The sequence below is a fragment of the Saccopteryx bilineata genome, chromosome 2, assembly GCF_036850765.1.
Source record: "Saccopteryx bilineata isolate mSacBil1 chromosome 2, mSacBil1_pri_phased_curated, whole genome shotgun sequence".
Classification (NCBI taxonomy): domain Eukaryota; kingdom Metazoa; phylum Chordata; class Mammalia; order Chiroptera; family Emballonuridae; genus Saccopteryx; species Saccopteryx bilineata.
Window position 1 is genome coordinate 67,567,367 of NC_089491.1, and position 24,828 is coordinate 67,592,194.

At 40.3% G+C, this 24,828-nt stretch overlaps 1 protein-coding gene across 4 annotated transcripts in view; it reads left to right on the forward strand.

Moving 5' to 3' along the window:
- The window catches only part of KDM4C (lysine demethylase 4C), a 465,635-nt gene that overhangs the window by 369,093 nt on the left and 71,714 nt on the right, over nucleotides 1-24,828 (forward strand). For all 4 annotated transcript variants that reach the window (XM_066257226.1, XM_066257228.1, XM_066257229.1 and 1 more), the window contains one exon: nucleotides 21,965-22,150. In XM_066257226.1, coding sequence (XP_066113323.1) covers nucleotides 21,965-22,150 — 186 coding nt within the window. The remainder of the gene's footprint in view (nucleotides 1-21,964; nucleotides 22,151-24,828) is intronic.

The window sequence follows — 24,828 nt, forward strand, 5'->3', positions numbered from 1 at the left end:
AATTTTCTAGATTTAGTAATCAGGATTAACATTGGCTGAAGATGTACTGGGATCAGTCAAAAACCATTGATTTGAAAACAATTGGGCTTCTAAAACTTGACTCTATCAAAAACTCAGAAGTAGTCAGTGATTTCTAGGTATCCTTCTGGTGAATCTTTTGGTTATACAAGGTTTCCTCGGGGTATGACATGTGGCTGTTATTAAGTAGTATGAGATAGTCTGAAGGGTCTGACTTAGTGGAGTAAATTTGCTACACATTGCTAGGCTGGGTCGTCTTTCTCTTCTTTCCTTTATGTAAGACATTTGTTGCTGTTTCCTGGGTCTCAACAAGATAAATGGACTAATTTAAAATATTTTCCACGCCTCATCTGTCCACTCCACAAGCTGTCAGTGGGCTTGAGTTGGGAGGTTGTGTGCCAGCAGTCTGCAGCTTGTAATGTTATTGTGAAAAGAGAATGTTTCCATAGCAGCTTGGAACGCCTTGGCAAATATGCTTTCACATTCTTGCAGGATTGGGTAAGAAAGTCGATATTTGGTTGAGCTTTCTAAAGCACGCTTGCTTGATTTAAGTGAAGTCATTACAACTTTTTTTTTTTTTTAATTGAAGAGGTGGGAGAAAATTTTCAAGAATTGTTGAAGGGAAAAATATTGACATGAGTTAAAAACCAACAGAGAAAGAAAGAAAAAATATATTGGAGTTATTAAAATTTAGAATTATAAACATTAAAATCGGAAAAAGTTAATATTTTTTCTTTGAGATAATTTTTTAAATTTTACTGTATTTTATCAGTTGAATAATTTTTTTTAAAATCATGGAATCTTCACAGGTTTATTATTTTTTTACAGTCCCTTGAATTTGTCATATATTCCTCCATGGTACATTTAAAGGAAAAATTACATACAGAGCATCATCATGGTATACAACTTTAAGGCATTTCATCCTCTTTTGCATCAGGATCGAGTTCTTCACAGTGTTTACTTGGTGTGTTTGTAGAGAAGGCAGAGCATCAGAAGCGATAAGTTGGAAAGCGTTTTTACTGTTTCTGAGATAGTACAGACGGTTTCCTTTTGGAATTTCTGAACTTTTTTCTTCTTAATAATACATTTTAATGAGTCTTTGGGGGAAGCCTTAACTTTACTACACTGCTTATCGCTGCCGCCTGCTCGCATGACACAATACTCTTGTGAGGTATACTATTAAAATCAGTTCTGGCTAAAAGTGGATTTTGGCTTTTAGCCTAACACTGAGCAAATAACCTTTCCAGTTCAAGTTAAATGTTCCCATAAGCTCTTTAAAACCAAATTTTCCTTGTTAAAAAAAAAAAGTTACTGAATATAATTCCCAAAGAGTAAGGTATGGAACTATGTATTTAAATTAGACTAAAAAAAATCTTTCCTATGATTTGCTGGCTTGGCTTTTCTTTTGCTATTTGACGGATAGGCTTTGCTAGGTTTGGAGTGAGAGGTCAGAATTCTCTCAGGGAAGTTTATGGTCCATCAGGTGGGTTCAATTTCTCAGCTTGAGCTGCGGCTTAAAGCAGAACCCAGCTACCTGCCACCCATGGGCCCTGTGCCTTCACTGGGGAATCATTGCAGAATCTCTGTCAAGCCCCCTCTTTGCTGTTGCTTGTGATCCCGTTATTGTTTAGAACTCTAAACCTTTGACTCCCTTATTGTACAAGGTCAGGCTTTCTGTGGTTTCCCGCATAGGTCAGCCCTAAGGTAGATGGAGATTTGATAGATGCATTTATAACCTTTTTGGATTTTCTGAAAAAACTTAATAAGTAGATTCTTTCTTTTAAATATTTTAACACAGAGACTTTAAAAGGACATTTACCTCTTCTAGGACCATTTTTGACAGTGGCATGTAGTATTTTTATTTTCATTTTATTTGAAAACTTTGTTTGGGTTTTATAAATATTTATCTCCACAGCTTGTTATCAGCAGGGAGAAGAGGCATTTGTGGGTGGATGGAAGGTTTATTGGTGGAAAGATTTGGGAAACTATTTTGTGATAAAGGATTTCTTTGCATTTTGCCTCTAGTCAAGTAGATTGCTTGTGGGTTCTTGCTAAGAAAAATAATCCCTTTCTGGTGCTGCTTTTAATTTGACCAGGTTTAAAATGTTTTCAGAAAAGTTAAGCTTCCTTTGCATTAGTGTGTGGCGTGGTAAAATGAAGGAATGGCTTTGGAATGGGCTTGATTTTTTTTTTTTTTATAATGCACCATTCAAACTTCCCACAAAAGACTCAGGTACTGTGGATCGGTCAAAAACAATAGCACCATTTTCACTTGACTTTGCAATGTGTGTTTTATCTTCTTCCCCTGACAAATACAACTTACTAAGCATATTTTAATTTGACTGATGTTGTCAAGTTTCTTTCCTATGATACATATCCAGCGTGACCAACTTTTTCTTTTCAAAAATAGGCATACACCAACGCAATATCAACCCATTGTCACATTTTTCATCTAGGGTTACTGATAACTACGCTTTACCTGCTAGGAGAAGAATTCATTGTACATCCTGTTCTTGTTAGGTGAAAGTTTGAAGGAGAAAATATAATCCTGATAGGACAAAGATATAGGCATCTTTTGAGCAGGTGGGCCAAGTTGTGAAAAGACACCATAAAGTCTGAAACCTGGGAGAAAAAAAAAACAAAATCCTGTCTCTACTGCTTGGGTGCTGTTTTAAATCTGATTCTCTGGTAAGTTCATGAATATTTCAAGTGAACCTAAACAGGTAGCCCTTTCTTCCCTGGGGGATCTTGCTGGTTTTCAGTGGAAACTTTTAGTGTGTCACCTCTATAGGGATGGCTTTAACCCAATTCGAGTTCAAAATGAGGTCTGAATTTACTCGTGCATAGTAGGAAAACCCTGTATGACATTCTGTCCAACCTCAAACAAGTCTAGTAATAGAATAGAGTAATTTTTTATCCCACTATATAGATGTTATTTTCTAAACTAAAAAACGCTTCACTTAAGATCATTTAAAGAGTTTTTCCCTTTAGAAGAAAGCAGAATATATGCTCCCTATATTTTAAGGAGCGTCTGTGAGCCCAGATATCTAGTGTCTTATATATTGATGAGTACTAGATAGATACATAATTTCAGTATCTGATTTTAGAAATAGTTTACTAAACATGGTTAGGGCAAAAGAAAATAAAAGATTTCAGTGTCTTGGATGGAAACCCTGTCTCTGGTAAGGAGATTCACCCCCTACCCCCTTGTCATAAAAATTAAACCCTGGAAAACATACACTGATGGTAAAGAGTTAGAGCTGTGGCCGTCACACTTGCCATTGAAGTGGGAAGCTGGAACTGAAGAGTGAACACATTGGCTAGTCGACTGAAAGAACCCCACATGACGCTGAGTAAGGCTGAACAAGGGAACTTGGTACAGACTCCTTTGACAAGAGTTTTGATGCTTGTCCTGACACAGGGCTCCAGCCACAGGGTCTTAAGTGCTGCTCTACTGTTTTATGAAGATTTCTTTAAAAATCACATTCTTGCCCTGGCTGGCTAGCTCAGCTAGCTGGTTAGGCAGGGGTAGTCAACCTTTTTATACCTACTACCCACCTTTGTATCTCTGTTAGTAAAATTTTCTAACTGTCCACCGGTTCCACAGTAATGGTGATTTATAAAGTAGGGAAATAACTTTACTTTATAAAATTTATAAAGCAGAGTTACAGCAAGTTAAAGCATATAATAATAATTACTTACCAAGTACTTTATGTCGGATTTTTGCTAAGTTTGGCAGAATAAATCTTTATAAAATAACTTACTATAGTTAAATCTATCTTTTTATTTATACAGTGTGTCCATAAAGTCATGGTGCAGTTTTGACCAGTCACAGGAAAGCAACAAAAGATGATAGAAATGTGAAATCTGCACCAAATAAAAGGAAAACTCTCCCAGTTTCATACCTATTCAGTGCAGTTCTATGTGGGCTCTGTTTGTTGCCCTACACACATCCAAACGATAGCATTCTTGCCACACATGGATAAGGACGTTTGGTGTAACAGAGTGAGTAACATCTGTGATTCTCTGTTTTAAGTGATTAATGTCGTGGTGCTTCATTATAAACGCGCCGATATTCACTTTGGTCATGGATTGGAATTTAGCGAGCCTCAGAGCTCACTGAACTTTCCTCTGTACCATCCACATCTCGACTGGCATGGCCATGGGCTGCTCCGCTGTATACATGGTGTTACGTCGTCATCTGCGCATGTGCACATGCTGCCATATCATCCTATAGAAACTGAGATAGTTTCCTTTTATTTGGTGCAGATTTCACATTTCTATCGTCTTTTGTTACTTTCCTGTGACTGGTCAAAAGTGCACCAGGACTTTACGGACACACTGTACTTTGGTTGCTCCACTACTGCCCACTATGAAAGCTGGAATGCCCACTAGTGGGTGGTAGGGACCAGGTTGACTACCACTGGGTTAGATCATCGTCTTGATACTCCAAGGTTGCGGGTTTGATCCCCAGTTGGGGAACATAGAAGAATCAATCAATGAATGCATAAATAGGTGGAACAATAAATTGATGTCTCTCTCTCTCTCTCTCTCTCTCTCTCTGTCCCTTCCTGTCTTTATCTCTAAAATCAGTTTTAAAAATTACACTTTCTTTATCCCTTGGTGGTACACTTTCTTTTTTTATTTTTAAATTTTTATTATTTATTTATTTATTTATTTATTTTACAGGGACAGAGAGTCAGATAAGGGACAGAGAGTCAGATAGAGGGATAGATAGGGACAGACAGACAGGAACAGAAAGAGATGAGAAGCATCAATCATCAGTTTTTCGTTACGACACCGTAGTTGTTCATTGATTTTTTTCTCATATGTGCCATGACCGCGGGCCTTCAGCAGACTGAGTAAGCCCCTCGCTCGAGCCAGTGACCTTGGGTCCATGCTAGTGAGCTTTTTTTGCTTAAGCCAGATCAGCCCATGCTCAAGCTGGCTATCCTGGAGTCTCGAACCTGGGTCCTTCCACATCCCAGTCCGACGCTCTATCCACTGGCGGTGGTACACTTTCTTGATAACTAGTGTGATCTGTTTTTCTGCCTTATTTTATTACATAACAAAGCTCTTGTGCCTTTTGCTTTGGCAATCTAGAAGGAACTGATGTATTGTCACATTCTGCTATTTCTTTCTTTTTTCCTTCTTTTAAAGAAAATAGTAACAATGGCCATGTTTGTAAAGCCTTTTCTGTTTACAGAGCACTTCTGCATCCGTTATCTCATTAATTCCCACAATGATCTTGTGGAGGATAGCTGTGGAAACTAAGGCTCAGAAACACATGGGAACTCACCCAGGTACCCTGCTCTTTAGTGGGAGAGCTGAAACTCACACTGTGGTCTCCATCAGTGCTTTCTCTCTGGCAGGTAGGGGCAGGGGTTGGTGTTAGCCTGTACAGCAGGCATTAGGAGCCCCACGTCCTACCTGTATAACAAAACACTAGAGGACTTTAACTCTTTTCTGTTCCTCATTTTACATTAATCTGACCAGGGCTATTTGAAGAGGATTCCAAAGAATAATTTTTTTTTCTTGATAATTTACTATTGAAAAGTACCACTTTGAACTCAATATTGCAGCACCAAGATAAAAGCAGTTTATAATTTACTACGCAGAAGCTGGATGGACTCCCGTTGCACGGAGCAGCTAGGGGCTTTCTTTATATATAGCACACATGTGAGTGAAGTAGAGGTATATGAATTTCAGGGTGAACTGTATTATCTTCATCTTTTAAAAATGTAATGTGGATGATAAAAGACCATACTAGTTTTATGATTGCCAATGAGCCATAATGTAAGCAGTCAATGTCTCTGAGAGTATGAACACATTCTTTCACACATCTGCTTGTGTAATTCACTGTTCCGTGTGAAAGGATCTCACAGAAATAGAATTTTTAAATACTGGGAAAATTCCATTAAGAAATAGAGGGAGGATGAAAAGCACATTAAAAAAAAACTATACCAAGAATAAATGATATGTGGCCTACCATGTGAAAAATATTACTTTTAACAGAAAGGAACTTTTTTTTTTTTTTTTACTTTTCTTTTTTTTCTTTTTCTTTTTTGTATTTTTCTGAAGCTGGACATGGGGAGAGACAGTCAGACAGACTCCTGCATGCGCCCGACCAGGATCTACCCGGCACGCCCACCAGGGGCAACGCTCTGCCCGTCGCTCTGCTGAGACCAGAGCTACTCTAGCGCCTGGGGCAGAGGCCATGGAGCCATCCCCAGCGCCCGGGCCATCCTTGCTCCAATGGAGCCTCGGCTGTGGGAGGGGAAAAGAGAGACAGAGAGGAAGGAGGGGGTGGGGGTGGAGAAGCAAATGGGCGCTTCTCCTGTGTGCCCTGGCCGGGAATCGAACCCGGGTCCCCCCGCATGCCAGGCCGATGCTCTACCGCTGAGCCAACCGGCCAGGGCCAGAAAGGAACTTTTAAAAGAAGAAGTTAATGTTCTCACCCTTTGGCTGAAGGGTTAATTGCTGGGCTACTTAAATATCCCTAGGTGGTCAACCAATTTTTCAGGACATTGTAGATAATCTAGATAACGTATTGTTATTTTCATGAAGAAAATCTGGTGTTTAGAATTACCTTGCTCCTCTCTTGCCCCTACACCTTTTTATAACCTGTTCAGAACTAGTTCCAAAGGCCTGAGGGTAGTGCACTATGGGAGCCGATCTGCTACAGGAGCGGAAAGCAATAGCACTAACTGTGTTGTGGTTTATGCCTTACCTTTTATTATGTTGAAAAAACAATAAGACAACTTGGAGAAAAAGAAAAACCCAGGATTTCACTAATTTAAAGATGATGTTTTTATTTTTCTTATTTCTTGAAATCTCTACTCTCTGTGTTTGTAGTAATTGTAGACATTTTAAATCTGTGTCCAGGTTTTTAACTCTTTTGTTTCATGGATTTCTTTGGCAGTTTTTGGTAAAGACTATGGATCTCTTTTAATAAAAATGTTTTAAAATATTTAAAATGAAACACACAGGATTATAAAGGAAATGATAATATTGAAATGCACTTACTAAAATATTTTAAGAATTTGTGATATGGTAATGTGATTTTCTATCTGTATTAACTAACGTGGCAAATCATAGTTAACTAATTTCTCGATAATTACAAGCATAAATATTTTGAAATTGTGAATTTGAATGTGGAAGGGAGAACCGGGGTGGTTGCGGAATTTCATTTCTGGTGGTGCCTATTCTCTGGGTGAAGGTAGAGGTTCAGTTATCTTTAGAATCTGAGGAGTTGGGCTAGGGTTGAAGTGTGATAAGGTTTTGGAACATAGTGGTGACACTGGTTACCTTTTACTATGTCTCAGTTACTGTGAGAAACCTCATATATATGTTATTTCTTATAACCCTGAGAACAGCTTCATGAAGAGGAGCTAGCTGCTCTTGTCATCTTTACTTGACCAGTGTGTAAGCCTGCAGAAATTACCCACATATAGATCATTGGAAGAAAATTTACCACTTACTAGTCTTCAAAGGAAGTCTGCCTAAACAATTCAGAAGCAATGCCCTAATTACTAATGCAGTGCGAGACCACAAGGACCCTGTTAGGATTCAGTCTTAAACCTTTGTTTTTTTCTTTTTCTTTTTTTTTTTTTTTTTTGTATTTTTCCGAAGTTGGAAATGGGGAGGCAGTCAGACAGACTCCCACATGCGACCGACCAGGATCTACCCGGCATGCCCACCAGGGGGCGATGCTCTGCCCATCTGGGGCGTCGCTCTGCTGCAATCAGAGCCATTCTAGCGCCTGAGGCAGAGGCCACAGAGCCATCCCCAGTGCCCAGGCCAACTTTGCTCCAATGGAGCCTTGGCTGCGGGAGGGGAAGAGAGAGACAGAGAGGAAGGAGAGGGGGAGGGGTGGAAAAGCAGATGGGCGCTTCTCCTGTGTGCCCTGGTCAGGAATTGAACCTGGGACTTCCGCACGCCAGGCTGACGCTCTACCACTGAGCCAACCGGCCAGGGCCAGTCTTAAACCTTTGACTAGAACCTGTTTTACCACCTTTGTCTACTCCCTAAATTGGGAGGAAGAAAAAGAATTTCCAAGTGACCCTAGGGCCCACTTGAGATTGGGAACCCCAGATTTGTCTTGTCTAGAAGACAGATCCCCACACTCACCAGTGATGCTTCTCCTGAACATCTGAAGCAAGCAAGGCAGTGGCGGGGTTGCAGGAGAAGGAGGGGGCTCTGGCCTGGACAGTCTGTTCACACGGGACCATACCCTGAGTCCGCTGTTAGGGCCACAGATATCTCTACCAGAGAGGTTCTTCCTCTGAAAGGTCAGCCAGGACACGCGTGCTCTGCACGTCATGACTTTATGGCTTTTCACTGCTTTCTCAGTTTTATTTGGAGACGTGATGTCAGGGTATTTTAATTTAAGCATTAATTTTCTCAATGTGGTCTGCTGCTGGCATAATTGAAAGACGAGGCTTAGGTTGGTGCAGGCCACAGATAGAGCAATTAATGGGTGACTGTTTCTAATAAGGATCAGGTGTATTCAGAAGGCTTGGGACAGCTTCTGGTTTTCAGAGCAGAAAGCACATCACAGCATAGCAGCTTCTGTAGTTATCAAAGAAAAATGATGAGAAAAAAATTTTTTTTCACCAACCAGTTAAGTAAGTACCATTCGCCAAGATAAGTATATGCAGCAGGAATGTGGATAAATGTTCATTTCACAGGTTAAAAAAGGCCTGTGGGAAGCTGGATAAGACAGAAGTGCTTAAAACCTGACTTGTAGGATTCAATTCCTTTCTCGCAGATTAGTGAACGGGAGGCACATTCACTGTTTAGTCCTCAGCCTCACCAATGATTGCACTTTCAATAAATATATTGAAAAACATGGATTTGAGAAACCATACCCACCTCTCTCTAAAAAAAATGAAACTGTCTTTCTTGAGGTTGGATGCTTTCACTGTCTCAACACAAATACAGTATTACTAAGGATAATTAGTCTTTATCTTTGAGGTATTCTGTGTGTGTGGTCAGATATCTTTAGGCCTTCAGGCTCAAGGCCAGAAATAAATACAAATGTGTCATAATCCATGATTTGATAATCCTAATAGCAAGTTATATCTGAATTTTATAATGAGTGAATTTGTTTGTTTGTTTGCCTGTCCTGGGAGCAGTGGAATGTAAACCAGCCTTCCTAAATTGTATCAAACAGGAAAATTTTATTTTTTTTTAATTTAACACTGAGAACTAAATAATTGGAATATTGTTTTTTCTAATATTAATCCAGAGAAATCTTTAAAAAAAAACAGTTAAGAAATTTTCCTCATTTGTAAGTCACAAATCTGAATGGATTTTTAGGGGGTGAAGAACAAGCCCATCAGTGACTTTAGCAGGGCCTATTATACCAAAAAGGGTACAGTGCTTTTTTAAAGTTTATTTAAGATTTTTAAATATTGATTTTAGAAGAGAGAGAGATAGAAAGAGAGGAAAGAGGGAGTGGGGAGGAGCGGGAAGTATCAACTCGTAGTAGCTGCTTCTCATATGTGCGTTGACCAGGCAAGCACAGGTTTCAAACCAGCAACCTCAACATTCCAGGTCAACACCGTCCTCTGCACCATCACAGGTCAGGCACACAGTGTTTTGTTGTTGTTGTTGTTGTTATTTTTTAAGTAAATAATTCAGTGATTCTGAGCCCTATTACATTTTTTATTCAGGGAAGTTAAAATTTTCTGTTTGATCTCTTATAAACAATGATTTCAAATAATAAAATTTACTCTAGGAAACAGGTACTCATAGATGTTAAGAAATTAAAAGAAACAAAAATGCAAATACAAAAGTACTTAGAAAATGTTTATTTTTAGTGATGTGTAGTGACAGTAAGTTCTCAAGAAGATTTGATCTAAAGCTCTCTATATGCTGTAATTATATACCCCTTTTGCCCTTTAAATTGGAAATAAACTTGAAATAAAGGATGAAACCCAAACGGGATATCAGAGAAGTAGAAGCGATAAGTGATTGATTTTTCTCAGCCTATTTTGTGATTCAGGAAGTGCTGCTCTACACTATTAGTGAGATGCCTTTTTCAACATGAGATTGTGCTGTTGCCTTTAATATTTAATTTGTTTACAAATGCTGCTTTTCTGTCTGAGTTTTCTGACTGCCCAGGTAGCAAGTGCAGAGGGAAAGCTCTGGTTTTTTGCTTAGTGGAGTATAGGAAAGAAAGGCAGGAAGCATTCATAGGCTAGCTGTTTCCCTCACAGCCTCCTCACTCCTTCATGTCTGTTCTCACCAAGTTATTTTTGCTGTTCCTGTGACTTGCCTTTGTGCCTGTGCTGAGCTTGTATTCAAAATCAGCTCTCACTTCCTAGTCCATGCTTCTAACTACTCTGAAAAACTGTCCAAGTAGGGAAGACAGGAGTAATGTGGTTATTTGGTCAAGGTACTGCCAAGATACTTATTTGTACACTCTGCCAGGTACCTTTGATAACAAGATGAGTAGAATTTGGCCAACCCCAAGGAGCAAAAGATGGTCAAGCAAAGAGACATGCCTGACCTACAGACATTCTTTGTCAAGGATCATTCTGATTTTCTGTGTAGCCTGCTCTGGAGAATTTTGTGTTTGACTGAGATTTAAACCTAAACCACTCAGAAAATTGTAATAAAATAGCTCTATTTTCCATCTAAAGATTATCATTCTTTCACCTTGGCAGGTGAAAGTGAGATTTCTGTCAGGGTACTACTGTCCAAGAATTTCTAAGATCTTGCCTTTCTAGCTTGTCACCCCTTAGCTGTGCTCACATTTCTTAACTTTGTTTTGCCTCATGGTTTCACACTTCTGAGCTTTGTTACATCCATCTTGAATGTCCTTCCTCCTTCCTCATTTCTCCTGTGCATTGGCTGAAACCTGCTAGTTCTTCAAGATGAGCTCAAAGCCCACCTGCTCTTGCTGACTTCCCTAGTTCTCTAAAACCCCGCTGGGTAGTTTCCCCAAGCCATGTGGCAGATCTAGGTCCTCGCCGCTGCAGGCTCTGCCAGTGTGCAGCATGTCCCCAACACTCGGAGGCAGTGTCTGACCTGGTGCAGAAGCATTGCGCATGGCCTCTGAACTCCCAGAAGTTAATTACAAGAAACTTCTGACTTTGGAGAAACCACATTTTACATTGTTACGGGTTCTCAGGAGCCAGACTGATGGAACTGACCCAGCAGTGTCTGGACTTGGAGCCTTCATGGCCCTCAGTTTTGAACGGTGCACAGGTCACCTGCCTGAGCTCTCCTGCCATGTGACCTGAGCTATTCAAGCAGAATCATACCTGCTTCCTTGGCCTGTATTTGGTGTGTCTTAGACGGCTGTCTTGAAGTTCAGCATCTTCTGGATCTCAGTAGGAGAATTGTGGAAGTGCTGGGGTGGAGGTAGGTGACTAGCTGAGGTGTGTGCATGCTGGCCTCACTGTTGTTCTGCTAGTCCAGCCCTCTCGCTTTCCAGATTCAGTAGCACTTTATCTTGCTTGTCAGAATTACCCTGCGAAGCTTTCATTTCAGCTATTTTTGTATGCAAGATTAAGCTCCTTGAATACACAAATTATATATTTTTTATTTGTGTATCTTCTTTCGCATTTTATATAATGCCTTTTACATAGAAGATATTTTTAAATGGCTGAACGAATGAAGTAACACATTATAAAAGGAAACAAGTATTCGTTTAGTCAATGGCTGTTTATTGAGCACCTACTATGTGTAATCAGTGTTCTGGTGCTTGGCTTAAAAGATTTTTCCAGGCCCTGGCCGGTTGGCTCAGTGGTAGAGCGTCGGCCTGGTGTGCAGAAGTCCCGGGTTCGGTTCCCGGCCAGGGCACACAGGAGAAGCACCCATCTGCTTCTCCACCCCTCCCCCTCTCCTTCCTCTCTGTCTCTCTCTTCCCCTCCCGTAGTCGAGGCTCCATTGGAGTAAAGATGACCCGGGCACTGGGGATGGCTCTGTGGCCTCTGCCTCAGGCGCTAGAGTGGCTCTGGTTGCGACAGAGCGACGCCCCGAAGGGGCAGAGCATCGCCCCCTGGTGGGCGTGCCGGGTGGATCCCGGTCAGGCGCATGCGGGAGTCTGTCTGACTGTCTATCCCCGTTTCCAGCTTCAGAAAAATACAAAAAAAAAAAAAGATTTTTCCAGAAATATTCCTTTTTGGCAATCTTCCCTGAGGTGTATCTGCTTATTTAAAATGAAAGGAGGTGTGATTGGGCTGTTGACATAGCACATTTCAAGAGTCATTTGCTAATTTGTCAGTTTGTGTCTACACTGCTGTAGCCTCTCCAGTGCTAGAGCTCTTTTATGATTTTATTTATCATTTCTCAGGGCTGGTAATGACTGTCTAGCCTTGTTTTGAGTAAGTACAGCCTCCTCCAGGACCCTGGTCGTCTCTGCCCGCTTCTCCAGCTCTGCCCCTTGGCCTGGCTGAGCTCATTCTCTGCCCTTTCCTCTTCAGCCTGCTGCTTGACTTTTTCTTAGCTTCTCACCTTTTCCAGGGTGAATCTGCAAACAAAAAGCAATGAGATAAATGGCTTCTGATACATATCATAAATAAGGATTTAATTCAACACACTGACATCATGAGCCATTTATTTTAATGCTCTGAACTTGAAGTATAAAAATAATTTTTCTTGGCGGGGGGAGCTATGGAGAGACAGAGAGGACTTACCATGTTATGAGCTGATGCATGTATTCAGAATTGAGTTTTACTGTTTCATTTCATGGTGTCTGCTATTAGACAGTTGAGATCAGGACAATTCTGTGTGGTTAAAGTGTCATGAGACTACATATTAATTACTGCCTCTCACAAAAGCAGGGTCAGTTCCCCTTGGATGTGGGTTTTTAATATTTCCCTACCCATCCCTCTCCAATTGCTCTTTACTCCCTGGATAAACTGATTTCTTTCAGTATCAGTCTTCTCTTCTCTCTGCTCCTTCTGAACCTTGTCTCATAACAGCTGTTGCATTCTGCTTTCCTTTGGCTGCTGTTTGCATGTCTGCTTTCTCCCGTGGCCTGGAAGCTCCTTGCTGTAGAACTCGGACTGGTATCATATCCGTGTCCCCCCAGCACTGGCCGGTATTGGCACATCAGTGACTGACTTAATGAATACTGATGAGCAGAAGATAAATTTTCTAAGTTAAAAAATATAAGCATTCTACGTTAAAACCTGTAGTAAAGACTTGGAGCAAAATGAAACTTTCAACCTCAATCCTCTGACTTGCCTACAACAATAGTGGTACTCATTGAATTCAACATTATTCCCCTTTTGAGTTGGGAATGTTAACTTGCTGTGTAGTGTAGTGCTTGGAGAAGAAAAGTGTCTTTGGAGGGCAAAAGGAAAAAGGAATTAGCTAATATATCATTATCATTAGCAAGTTACTTGTCTGATAGGAAATCACTAATTAAAATAAAAAGCATTTGTGCCTGTTTTGGAATTACCTGCCTATTTATGGAAGAAAAAGGAATAAAGGTGGCAAAACAACAATAAAATTATACTATAAATCATATTAAAAGAAAAAAAAAGGAAAGGGGATGTGCTTTGAACCACCAACTCCTTCACAGCTCATCATTTCTTGATGCCCTTTGTCAAGCTGTATGCTCAAGGAATCTAATGATACACAAAGCCTCATTGCCAGATACTTCATTAATTCTTCAATCCATTAGGAGCCTTAATGGCCTCTGCCATTGGAATAAGTGTGGGAATCCAGACCTCCAAAAAAGTACAGTGCTCCATAAATCATACTCGCCTGAGGATTCTCTCAGCCCTTGACACAGAAGAATAGATGAAAAATATTGTACTCTTGAATTCTCTATACTATAGAAGCTCTCAGAATAATCAACACCCTTTAACCCTTTAAGCCTCAGACCCAGTAATTATCAAAAGTGAGATCCCCAGATCAACATTATCAACCTCACTGGGAACTTGTTAGAAATGCAATTTCAATGCCCCCTCTTCCCTAGACAGAAACTCTGGGGGTAGAGCCAGCAGTTTGTGTTTTAAGAAGGCCTTCCAGTCATTCTTAAGTGCTCTGACACCCCTGTGGCATAGTTATAGAATGGGGGGGGGTCTTTTTTAACTGTTGAGGAAGTAGATGAGAAGTCTATAACTTGACGAAAACTTGATTGGATTCAGTTTAATTCGGCAAACATTGACTGCGCAGCTGCTGTTTCAGGTATCCTTACTAGGAAACCATAAAGGTGAATGACACTCGAAAGTCACTCTTAATGTCAGCTGTGCTGGCATGTTCCTGGTGTGCTATGTTGGTCTCCCTAGATGTCAAGCACCTCCTCGACTTTGTGTTCAAGCACCCAGAGTGATAGTTCTCTAGGCTGCCCCGTTTGACTTCTCAAACCTCTTTTATTAACTACCATCCCAAAATTGGTTTCTCACACCTTTCACTGGCACCTCAGTGACCTATAGGAAAAATGGCTGTCTTTCTGAACCTTCCCTACTTTCCAATGCCCTATAATCGTACTGTTCACTAGCTCCCTTCTATCCCCATCTGTCTGGAAATTGGCGTTGCCTCTACCCTCATCCATTTTTAGACTTAGGCAGCTGCTAGAGAGGTTCTTTCCCACAGAACACGGACTGTCCAGCCCTGGCCTTGAGCTAAATAAAGTAGTTCTATTTAAAGGAAGATATGGAATCTCTGTCAATGAGTAATGAGTTAAAAACACTCAAAGCTTACCTTCCTCCTAATACCCACTTTCCTAGCCCCAGTACTCACCATCCATTGTGTCCATATTTCCATGGCTTCTGTCAACTTAAGAAACATCTAAACCTTTAGAGAATTTTTATGAATTTATTTGAGCCAAACTGACACCAATTGCCAAGAAGCAAAATCTCAATGGATTGGGAAAATGCTCTGAAGAATGGCAATTTTGCAATTTAATTATTGATTTTTATTTATTTATTTATTTTAAGTGAGAGGAGGGAAGATAGTGAGACAGACTCCTGCATGTGCCCAAGCAGGATAATCCGGCAACCCCCATCTGGGGCCAATGCTTGGACAAATCAGCCACTGACCTTGAGAGGAGAAGAGAGAGAGAATGGGGAAAAGGAAGGGGGAGAGAAGCAGATGGGTGCTTCTCATGTGTGCCATGACCAGGAATCGACCCCAAGACTTCCACACACCAGGCCGACATTCTATCCTTGGACTAATCAGGGCTGCAATTTATTTTATATATGCTACAATCAAAGAAGAAGGTGTAAGGAGGGTTACATGGAATTCATTGGTGGTGGTTTAGGGAGGCAGGAGAAAGAAAAGTAGGGAAGTCACTGAGATTGGATAAAGAGTAAAATGAAGAGACAGATACTATTTTACATTGGTGGGTACAGGATAGTTAACAATTAACATTTACAGCACGTGGAGATGGTGTGTGTGCAACCAGATAACAATAAGGGTTTCTGTGGTCTCTTGTTCTAGGGAGAGATTGTGTCCTGAGGCGTCTGGAAAAAGGGAATTACTCTAATTACTTTGACATTTCAAAAGTATGTTATAGTAGATGCCAAATAGGCAGGGTCACTTAAGGTAAAGATTGATCTTTGTCAAGAAAGATACTGGCCTAAGATGTGACTACCTGCCACAACTTGCCTTTAGTTAGACACTTTTAATTTCAGGCCATCTTATGTGGTTCCTTTGGGTCTCTGAGTTTGAAAGGCTACCATGCAGGCCTCCCCTGAGTTTGTCAGGTCTAGTAGGTGGCCCCTTTTTCATCTATATGTCCTTATAGTTTCTTTTCCCACCAATCTAACCTTTATCTTGCTGCTAAAATTATCTTTCTTTCTTTCTTTTCTTTTCTTTTTTTTTTTTTTTTTTTTTTTTAACAGAGACAGAGAAAGAGTCAGAGAGAGGGATAGAGGGGACAGACAGGCAGGAGCGGAGAGATGAGAAGCATCAATCATTAGTTTTTCGTTGCGCATTGCGACACCTTAGTTGTTCATTGATTGCTTTCTCATATGTGCTTTGACCACGGTCCTTCAGCAGACCGAGTAACCCCTTGCTCAAGCCAGCGACCTTGGATCCAAGCTGGTGAGCCTTGCTCAAACCAGATGAGCCCACACTCAAGCTGGTGACCTCGGGGTCTCGAACCTGGGTCCTCAGCATCCCAGTCTGACGCTCTATCCACTGTGCCACCACCTGGTCAGGCTAAAATTATCTTTCTTAAATAATAATTTTATCATTTCACAGCTTACTAACTTCAAATATGTGCCCCTGATTTATAGCAGGAGTTAGTAGAACCAAGGCGTGTGCTTGCTGCTGTAAGTCAAGTTTTATTGGAATACAGCTGCACCTTTATGGATTAGCTGTGGCTTCTTTTACACTACAATGGCAGAATTGAGTAGTTGCAACTGGTACTGTAGGCACATAGCCTAGAATATTAAGTTATTATCTGGTACTTTAAGAAAAGTTTTGCTAACCTTGGTCTATAAGATCAAGTTTAGACTTTGTACACTTGACATAAGATATAGTTCTTAGAGCTACTGATTTACAATGTGCTTTTCCTTTTGCTCACACTTGTACTATGTTTGTTTCCTTTTTTGTCTTTGTTTGAATTTATTTTTTCTTATTCTGTTTTTCCCCCACACAATTAGTTAATTGGTACTTTTACCCTTTTCTCGGACAATTCAAGAATGTTTGAACACTTAAAACTTTGCTTTTACCACTTCCTCCTTGTATCTTCTATTGTTCATCTATTTAAATTTTATGTATATTTAAAATCCAGACGCCATTGCTTTTATTGTGTATGAAGTCAATATTTATGTAGATTTATCCACATATGTAGCATTTTGGTTGCTTCTTCACTTCTTCGTACATATTTTTTATCCTTTTTTTCTATTAAAAAAATATCTTTATGTTTGCACTCACATTTGAATGGTGATTAAGTTGGATATAGACCAAATTTAATTTTCCTTTAGAAGTTGGAAGACATTGTTTCATTTTCTTTTAGTATTCACTACTGCAGATTAGAGATATGATGGTAATATGATTTCTCTTTTCTCCGGAAGATTTTGGGATTTTCTTTTTTTTACTTGGAGTTCTAAGCTGTGTATAGGAGGTGTTTAGGTGATTTTTAAAAAGTTACTTCTACATGTTACGTCTTCTTCAGGTTTGGACATTTTCTGTTATTTTCTCTTTTTCTGGTCCTCTAGAATGCCCTTTAGGAAGATATAGAACATCTGGATTGCTTCTGCACACTGTTTAGCATTTGTGTTTAATGTTTCTTCTTTTTTGATACTTTCTTTTGTGTTCTATACAATCTCTAGTCTCCATTTCCAGTTGCTAATTTGATCTTCAGTGAGATCCATTCCAATATTCAGCACATCTTGGTTTTTGTAATAATATTTTTAAATTATTAGAAGTGGCTATGTAGTTGTTACTGTTTTTTACAAATGGTGGCATATATTTTAGAATCTCTGTTGTAATCTGTATTGTATCTCTTCTATTTTATTTATGTACACTGTTCACAAAAATTAGCTATATTTTATACCTTTATATTCATTTTGAAATATCTCCTAATTTTTGTGAGCAGTATGTTTTTAAAAAATTTTAAATTCCATTGATTTTGAGGGGAGGAGGGGGAAAGAGGGGGAAAGAGAGGGAGAGAAACATCAACCCATTGTTCCATTTAGTTGTGTACTCATTGGTAACTTCTCGTATGTGCCCTGACTAGGGATCAAAGCTGTGACCTGAGCTCTTGGGGATAATGCTCTATCCACTGAACCACAATTCCAGGGTCTGTGCTGTACCTCTTTTAAAATCATCTTCTGGCCCTGGCCAGTTGGCTCAGTGGATAGAACATTGGCCTGGCGTGCATAAGGCCCAGGTTTGATCTCTGGTCGGCACACTTGAGAAGCAACCATTTGCTTCTCTTCCCCTTTCTCTCCCCCTTCTCTCTCTCTTCACCTCTCATAGCTAGTGGCTCCGATTGGTTCCAGCGGCGGCCTCAAGCACTGAGGATAGCTTGGTTGGTTCGAAAGTCAGTCCCAGATGGGGGGTTGACAAGTGGATCCCAGTTGGGGTGCATGCAGGTGTCTATTTCTCTATCTTCCCTCCTCTCACTTAAAAAAAATAAAAAATCATCTTCTCTTTCTGCTTACCTGACCCCTTAAGTCAGAAATTCTGTTTATAAATTATAGCACCTCTCTTTTATGGATTGGTTTTTCTAAAATAGATATTTTAGGAGATAGATTTTAAGTATCATTGTACAGCTTGGGTGCACTTGTTCTTTCTTCCGCCCAATGAGAACCCACTTGTCTTATTAAATGATGGGTTGGACACAGGACTTGAATTCAAAACAAATCAGATTATCTCATGTGCTAATGATGATTGGGAGTAGGATGGGACGTCAGACTGGCCCAACAGGGTAGTTTATCTTTTAGGTATTCACTTTCACGCATGGCATTGATCTTGCCAGAACTGTTACCTCAGAAATACTTTACTAATAGCTTTTTGCTGAGGATCTGCTTCTTGGAGTTAGTTACACCCTTTCTTATTAGTCCATGCTATTATGGTTGCATTCCTTTTCCTATATCTTTATTTAGAATTTGGGGCTGGAGGAATGGTAGGAGGGGCCAAGTCCACCATCTTAAGCCAATCAGTTATTGAGTTCCGTTAAAGCCTTCTTCCCAGTGTTGTCCCTAAGCGGAACACACTACAGCAGCTCTACTTCTGTGAGGCATTTTGTCCTTAGTTCTTTCAACAGCACTTATTCCACTGCAACATTTTTAAGATTTGTCCTACTCTTTGCCCTCCTACATTAAATTTTGTGTAGGTATCAAATTACCACAGATGCTTCAGCCAGGGCAGAGAACTGGTTTAGCAGCAAGTCAAGTGAAAATAGGGTTTGGAAATACAGCAAATCCTCAAATAAGATGTCATTTCATTCAAGTTGTTTATTTATAATTTTGGTAAGTTGTTATAAGAACTCTTGCTTATATCTGTTAGCCTATGGTAAAACTGGTTTCCTTATACATCGTTTTTATTAAAGTCATAGAACCTATCAACAACATCAACTGAGGACTTACTGTACTATGTAGACTGTGCTGCAGGATACAGAATGGCTTCCCTGCTGGGTTTTGTTTAGTTCTCTATCTCCGCAAACCTATTTTATATTTAAGTCAAATTTCTCAACCTTGTGAATAAATGTCTTCCAAAGCGTTGAGTTACAACAGTCTATGCAGCGATTTCAACCTTTTCCATCTCATTGGCACACATAAACTAATTACTAAAATTCTGCAGTACACCAGAACATATTTTTTTGCCAGTCTGACAAAAAATATAGGTATAATTTTGATTCATTCAAACCAGATAACTATTGTTGTATTGGCTGTTGTCATTTTTTTAAATCTGACAATCTAAGAAAGTATTTTTCAACCTCCATCCATGGACTGGTGGTGGTCCAGCAGAAATTTTGTGCCAGTCTGCGAAAGAGTTAACCAGGTTGTTGGACCAGTGGTTAAAAACCACTGATCTAAGGGAAAAGAGGTCAGTCAGGTATTGCATGTTTTAAAAATTCATGCGGTACACTGGTAGAAAAATCTCTGGTCTATATATAGCTAGGTTGGTTTTCTAAGGATACTGACTGGATTCTATCCTTGGAAATGACCACTCCTGATCTTCCTCGGGAAGGAGGGTATTTCCCTTACTAGATTCCAAGAGCTGAATCCTCCTGAGCTTAAGTGTGATATATTCTTTCTGTCTCCCTCACTGTTTCTGGAGGGCCTCTGTTTAATGAGAAAGTTTATGGTGGCTAAGAATTATTAATTTGTTAATTAGTTAAGTTGTACTACTCTTTCCCACTCTTAAAATATTCTGCTTAATTAGCCCTGGCCGGTTGGCTCAGTGGTAGAGCGTCGGCCTGGCATGCGGAGGTCCCAGGTTCGATTCCCGGCCAGGGCACACAGGAGAAGCGCCCATCTGCTTCTCCACCCCTCCCCCTCTCCTTCCTCTCTGTCTCTCTCTTCCCCTCCCGCAGCCAAGGCTCCATTGGAGCAAAGATGGCCCGGGCGCTGGGGATGGCTTTGTGGCCTCTGCCTCAGGTGCTAGAATGGCTCTGATTGCAACAGAGAGACGCCCCAAGATGGGCAGAGCATCACCCCCTAGTGGGCGTGCCAGGTGGATCCTGGTCGGGCGCATGCGGGAGTCTGTCTGACTGCCTCCCCGTTTCCAGCTTCAGAAAAATGCAAAAAAAAAAAAATTCTGTTTAATTAGAAAAATAGAAAATAAGTTCTCCTTTGATACATCTGTTAATATTTGAACTTATTCAAATGCTTGACCTCTGTGTAGTATGACTAGGCTCTTAAAAGATTATCTGATTATACTTGGGACTCCTGATGTGAGTTTTGCTATTACATCTGTCATCACCTTTCAAATAATTAGAATTATCAAAAGGTCTTGTTTTAGTTCTATGGTGTGTTCTCTCTCTCCATTTGTAATTTCTTAATTTGGTAAGCTGCATCCTTACCCCCTTAAAAATACTTAATTGTACATTAAATCCAGACGGTAGGAAAATCAGATGAATGCCCGGATGTAGGACCATTATGGGAACTGGTGAGAGATAATACTGCTCAGATGGACCAGAAAGGGCCATTTATAAGCTTTCCTCTTCCATCTCATGCTGTTTTTCCCCCCTTAGAATGTCTTAGAGATAAGGAGAAGCCACCAAAGAACATTAAACAGGTGTAGACGTAGAACTTATGTTGTAAAGACATCACTCTGTCAGGCCTGAGGAAGATGAAGTGAGATGGGTTGAAATAAAAGGAGAGGACATTTAGGAGGCCATTACTGTGCTGGGCAAGACTCCACGGCAGAGGCAGGGGGATGGCAACTGGTGTGGAAGGGCAGGGAGAGATTAGAGCAAGATTAAATACAGATGCTGTATGACTGAAGTGGCTCATTAGATGTGGAGGCAAAGAAGAGTTAGAACTCAAGTGCACATTGGTACTAGCAGGTCTGTGATAAAATATCACAGCCCCCAAAAGGCATTGAGTTTAAGTACCTTTTTAATTCTCCAGGAAGGAAGATGCACCTATAAAGGAGAGCAGCTGCACCAGCATTTGATCAGATTGCAGACCTTTGTTATCCTTAGGAATGAAAAGTCGAGCTGTTTCATCATTTCTTCTTTCTGAAGCTAACCTATCTTGTTCTATAACCATTTTTTTTTATCTAACCCTCAAGTATTAGTTCACAAATTTTATATTTAGTGAAGCTGGTTTATTTTTCTCATCTCTCAGAACAATTGTACTGATGATGTTTAGTGCTAATTGTATGCAATATAATTTTTAGATTGTGGTAATCATTATTACTGTTTTTATTTTCATTCTTTTTCCCCAGGCATAGTCAGCAATAGATATTCAACAAAATTATGCCCTTTGGGATAATTTTCAATTTTCTCACTTTGGGAGGCATATTTTTGTGTCCGCGGTGAAGGGTTCAGATTTGGATTATTAAACACTTGAACCCCTAGTTTCCACATAGGACCATTTAACACTTTTACATTTTTTTTCAAATGGAAAACTTAGTCCATCTGTGTGCTATTTGGCTATTTTTGAAGCCCGCATCTAATTTAGGCGAGTATGTGCCTGTCCTCCAAACGCATATTCTATCTCTTGATGTACAGAAGGGCCTGCCATGCAGCAGACAAAAGAGAAATGGCTTCAGTGTTGATGGGTGGACCCTTGGGCCTCAGCTCTGTGCCTCGGGAATCATGTGCAGAAGAGTTTGGCTTCCCTAACAAGAAGTATTGCGACATATGTCTGGCAGTATGTGACTGTAGCAGTGTGTTTTCTTGAAAGTGTGCAGCTTATATTGCCATAATTGCTGTCAATACTTGGGCCTATGGAAGGTCAGATCTTGTTGGTATAATGAATTTTCTTCATCTCTAATAGCTGTTATTCTGTGAAGTGTGGAAATTGGCTGAGTTAGTTAGTTTGACTTGATATTCTCTGCTTTAACCCTCCAGAAATGCATCTTCTGCAGACACCGGGTTAAGAAGGTCTCTGGAGCTTGCATCCAGTGTTCCTACAGCCGCTGCCCAGCCTCCTTTCATGTCACATGTGCTCACGCTGCTGGGGTGCTGATGGAGCCTGATGATTGGCCATATGTGGTGAACATTACGTGCTTTCGACATAAGGCCAACCCAAATGTGGTAAGTCCAGTTAACCCTCTTCTGACGCTAGCGTGCTTCATTCTGTAATGTTAGTCATGTTGACATGTCTAGCCTTGAGGTATGGGTTTCTTGAGGGCAGGGATTGTACAATATTATTAACTTGTATTTGCCCAGGATCCATCAGTGTCTGGTGCACATTAGACACAATAGATATTTATTGACTTGAATGAGTGAGTGATCAGAGATGAATGAGTGAAACTCACTATGCTTGTTCTGGTTTTGAATTTGTATACAGGGCTGCTGAGGGTTTGTACTGATTGTGCCCTGCACATATCCAGGATGATGGTGAGAACCTTTTGGGGAGGGAAGGATGTGAAAGTACCACCTTAGTTTAGGCAGTGCTAGGTCTACACAGCTGTACACTCTGGCCTGGGGGCTTTATGTCATCTCTTCTAGAAGAAAGGAGAGCAACACAGTAAAAGGACAGGGGGATCATGCATGTTGGGGGCCTTGTCTGAAATGGGATGAACTAGTAGAAGCATGGAAACCCTGGGAGGAGTTAGGACAGTCTCAGAAAAGTGGAAATGGTGAAGAGAACTAGAGAGATCAACTGTTTCTGCCCTGACCATCTCACCCAGGACTGGACCTATTTCTGGAAAGAGTGTTTGCAACCGAATAGTATGTGAATTTATCAATAATAACTATAGTTCAGTTTACCTGTCCTGGGTGAATAGGATTTTTCCTCTTATTTTAAATGCTTAGAAATATTATGACAGTATAGATGGTTGCTTTGCTTTTGTTAGCTTTCCAGTTTACCATAATTGTTTTTGGCTGCCAGTGAGGAGGCTAAAATGTTGTATTGAGCTCAGCTTCACTGACTTGCTGCCCTTTGTTATCCCTGTGAGGCTCGGCCACAGATGATTTGCAGCCTAACATGCTTGTCCTATGTCTCTAATAACCTCCTGTGAGCAGCCTGCCAAGTGGTCAGTGTGGGCTTGAAGAGCCATGACCCATACACAACAAACCTCCCAGCTTTTTAATGATTCCAGCAACCTCCATGGGCATCTAGAGAGATATTTGATGGGTTGGGACTCTGTGTGGTTGTGTGTGAACGTGCAAATGTACAAAATGACATCACCAACTCTTCCATCTATCTTATAGTTATATTCTGCATTTTTCTATTGTGTTAGTTCTCAAGTAGCATAGTTATTTGTGCTTTTTCTTTAGTTCCTTGAATTCATGGGCTCTTGCTAAGAATAGTATTATGTATTCAGCCAAAAATACATTTCAGCAACTTTAAAAATGTTACAGTATTAATATGTTGCATCACTGTGGTGCTTTGCCATTTACAAAGTTCAGTCAGTCACCTGACCTCATTGGATATCATGTGGGCATGCATTTTGAGATGTCAATGAGGTCAGGACTCTGGAGTCAGAGTGGTTGGTGTTCACACTTATATTCTGCCCTTAGTAACACATAGGTGGTTTTGTGCAAGTTCCTGTCTCTGAGCCTCAGCTTCCTCCTATAAACAGTGGCGTGATTCTTCACCACGTGTTTTAGTCCACAGCACAGGGTAAGCCCTCAAAAAACGAAAGAGGTATTATGGCTTTCTCTTTGTGGTACAACAATGACTACTACTGCTGGCTTTGTTGTTACAGTTCCTGCTTTAAGGGTAAAAAACCTAGATTCAGAGAAGGTTCAGTTTCTTGCCCAAACAGGTTCAGTTAATGAGCAGCAGCTGCTGAAGTGTAAAGGTCTTTCAGCCCGTACGCTGTTACTTGTTGAAATTCCAATTCTCAAACCTCAGATGGTGCTAGAGATGTTCATCTGTGCCTGGGATATACATTGCCATTTTACTATTCCAGAGTTCTGTGGTTACTGATGGTGGTATTGACATTGCTGTTAAAGAAATCCAGGTATTTAATTAGGAACCCATTCCTCTTAAGTAGGATATTTGTGGTTCAGTCTGGTTTATGTTACTAATGTGTTTGTAAATGATGTTGAAAAAGAAAATATTTGATTTTGAGGGGATTTAGAAACTACTCTTCTCTGTTCTTCCCTTTAAGCTTGGTATAGTTTGTAAGGGTAAGATTACATGTCACAGTTTTTTTCTTATGAGGGAAAATTTTAATTTTTGTAAATTGCCTTTGCAAAGTTCTCTAGCTGGAAGCATTATGAGCATTGGCTTTCTGAAAATATATTCTTGTTAGGTCTTACTTAACCCGTATTCTTCAGTTGGACTTTAAGGATGGATTCCTTCCCCAATGTTTGACAGCTAACCAGAGGGATAGAATCTAGCGGCTCTGGTGAAGAGTGTTGTGATTGCTTCTATTGCATTCACTGTTCTTTCCTTTACAAGCATAAAGAAGCTCAAATGCACCCAAGTATTTCTTTTTGTTTAAACTGTGAATGCTACGATGGTCTCTAGAGTCAGAACTGTAGTTTGTCTATGTTCTCAACCGTACCTTAGTTATTTGGGAGTAATGAGCAATTGCTGAATCATAGCAGAGAGTACTGTGGACATCAAGCTAACTTGGCAGCCTTCCCCTATCTTTTTCCAGAATAGAGGATGCTTGTATAATTTAGGTGAAATGAAGTATAAAGCTACAGTCACTTAAGTAGAATCTCCATTTGTACTCCCTTTTGGGGCTTTTGTCTTCCTTATTTTTTTTTTCCTAATTATTTGCAAAATGCATCAAAAAGTACCTTTTTTAAAT